Below are 2,500 nucleotides of genomic sequence, written 5' to 3' on the forward strand. Positions count from 1 at the left end.
AAATTGACAGCACTTTATCGAATTGAATGGGACTGGACTGAACCAGACAAGGATTTGAATAAAATAAGAATAAGATGTGAAGATGCTGTTAACTTGGGGAAGGGAGAGGGATCGGACATATACAGAGGGGGACATATGCTAAGGTATCTGATCACTGTCACTAATACAGTACAGTGGAAGATACACCATCGTCTTCATATGGCCTGCTGAGGGAGACTTGAGGGATATAAGAGGAAGTGCTGTAACACTGGCAGTGGAATAAACGCTGAATTACTTGAGATGTAATGTGACTTGGTCTGATGAGATGGACTACATTGAACTTGATTGGATTTGAAAGGGCTGAATTAGACTGGATTACCATCTGCTTCTGGTACAGGTTCATGGTTAATGTTTGCTTCCTTGAGAAATAAAAACATTGCAAATGACCCATAATGCGGCATCTGGTATTCATTCAGCCCAAAAGGCTGTAAGTTACTCCTCTGTGTTTATCAACCTGCATTAGCTGCTGTTGTCTGCTCGAATTAAGGCCAAACCCTTGACCCTCGTCGACAAAGCTACTTTAGAGTCTGGCCAAGCTTATCTACTACACAGACTACAGACTTACTGTACGTTCCTTCCAGGATGTTACAATGAATCCTTGAATACAAACGTGCCTTCTGCTTACACGAGGTGCTTCCTGTCTGTCCAAACTGTTCTGTGTCAACGTTCCTTGAATGGTGAAACAAGCTGCTACAACCAGGGTCAACCCTCCCAGCCTTTATGAAGCTTGTGAGGACTTGCTCATTTGAGAACTCATCTAAAACTCTCCTGCACTAGGTATACTGGTTGTGTCTCCAGATATTTTTTTTAGTTGCCTTGGATAAAATGACATCCATATAAAACGTAATTTAATTCACATTTAATATATAATATGAATTATAAAAAAATAATGTTGAATAGAAAAAGGCTAAAATGGAATGGTGGAAATACACACACAGAGACATGTACCTATAATGTACAAAATTACACACGAATACACACACACATACACACATACAGTACACACATACACACACACACACACACACACACAACACAAACACAAACACACACACACGTGCACACACACACTCATCTAACACACTCAAAACACACACCAACCCAACACAGCCCCACTGACCTTGAGGATCATGTCTCCGGGCAGCAGGCGTCCGTCGCGGGCGATGACCCCCTCCCGGTAGATGTCCTGGATGAGGATGCGCACCAGGGGCGTCTCGTTGCCCCCCACGATGCTGATGGCCAGGGGCTCGCAGGGCTCGGCCCGGTAGATCTTGATGCTGGTGATCTCCCCATCGGGAATCAGGTGGTGCAGCTGGGGCAGGGCCAAGACTGCAGAGGAGAGGGGAGAGAGGGGAGAGAGGAGAGGAAAGTGGAGAGGAGGAGGAGGAGAGGAGAAAGAGTAGGGGGAATAAGAGAGAAATGGGGAGGTATAAGAGGAAATAGAGAAGAAGGGGAAAGAGAGAAAAGGGAGGAGAGCGAGAGAGAGAGAGAGAGAGAGAGAGAGAGAGAGAGAGAGAGAGAGAGAGAGAGAGAGAGAGAGAGAGAGAGAGAGAGAGAGAGAGAAAGAGAGAGAAAGGTTGAGGTGAGGGGGTAAAGGATGATGGACAAGTGTAAGAGGGAAGGGAGGAGGAGAGTAGACGTGAATATGAGTTTAATTGAGGGTGTACTGTACTGTATATTCTTGCCACAGAATAGGGATCTGGAGGGTGATAGTGGAGTGATAATGATAAAGCTCATACCTCTCCACTAGTACAGTCAGAGAGAGTAGAGAGAGAGAGGTTCCATTGGCCCATTGTTTCCGGGTTCTAGGGGAGAGGGGGGGGAAATCCCCCTTTAGGCAGACCTAGGCAGACCTAAGGAGTGTTCTATTCAATGTAGGAGCATTATGACACGCCCCTTTAGGCAGACCGGAACCTGGTCATGTTAGGTGCCCATAGCAACCTATTACATTGGCATATCTCTATATGTCTGGTACAGTACTGTACAGTAGACACCAACACTCATGCCCACAGATACACACATGATGCCCACACCTACAATCGCACAATCAAATACACGCATGCACATGTACGCATAGTCGCATACCCATGCACGTACAGTCAGAGTATTTCATTTTGGTTATAAAGTGTCTGCCAAATGCAATGTAATGTAATGTAAATCTCAATTAAAATGTAAGAAATCCTAAACGCTGCACAAACATATTCCTCTGACTGTAAATACAGTACACATGCATACACACAGGGCACACACGCATGCATGCACGCATGCACGCACGCACGCACACACACACACACGCACATGTGCACACACACACACTCACACGCACACACACAGATCACGGATGACACCGCTGCCATTGATATTGGCTGTAGGGCGCCGGCTGTGGAGAGGGAGACAGCTCAGAGCAGATGGTATCCCTGCTCCCACAATAGAGTGACTGATAGCTGGACGACATGAAGTG

General features: G+C 46.2%; 1 protein-coding gene and 1 long non-coding RNA gene across 5 annotated transcripts in view; both read right to left on the reverse strand.

Moving 5' to 3' along the window:
- LOC134451139 (uncharacterized) overlaps positions 1 to 2,500 on the reverse strand; it is a 142,680-nt gene that overhangs the window by 84,391 nt on the left and 55,789 nt on the right. The gene's annotated exons all lie outside the window — the stretch shown is intronic.
- The window catches only part of lnx1 (ligand of numb-protein X 1), an 88,625-nt gene that overhangs the window by 21,205 nt on the left and 64,920 nt on the right, over positions 1 to 2,500 (reverse strand). For all 4 annotated transcript variants that reach the window (XM_063201337.1, XM_063201336.1, XM_063201334.1 and 1 more), the window contains one exon: positions 1,160 to 1,368. In XM_063201337.1, the coding sequence (XP_063057407.1) occupies positions 1,160 to 1,368 (209 nt within the window). The remainder of the gene's footprint in view (positions 1 to 1,159; positions 1,369 to 2,500) is intronic.

This window comes from Engraulis encrasicolus, chromosome 6 (genome assembly GCF_034702125.1).
Source record: "Engraulis encrasicolus isolate BLACKSEA-1 chromosome 6, IST_EnEncr_1.0, whole genome shotgun sequence".
Taxonomy (NCBI): Eukaryota; Metazoa; Chordata; class Actinopteri; order Clupeiformes; family Engraulidae; genus Engraulis; species Engraulis encrasicolus.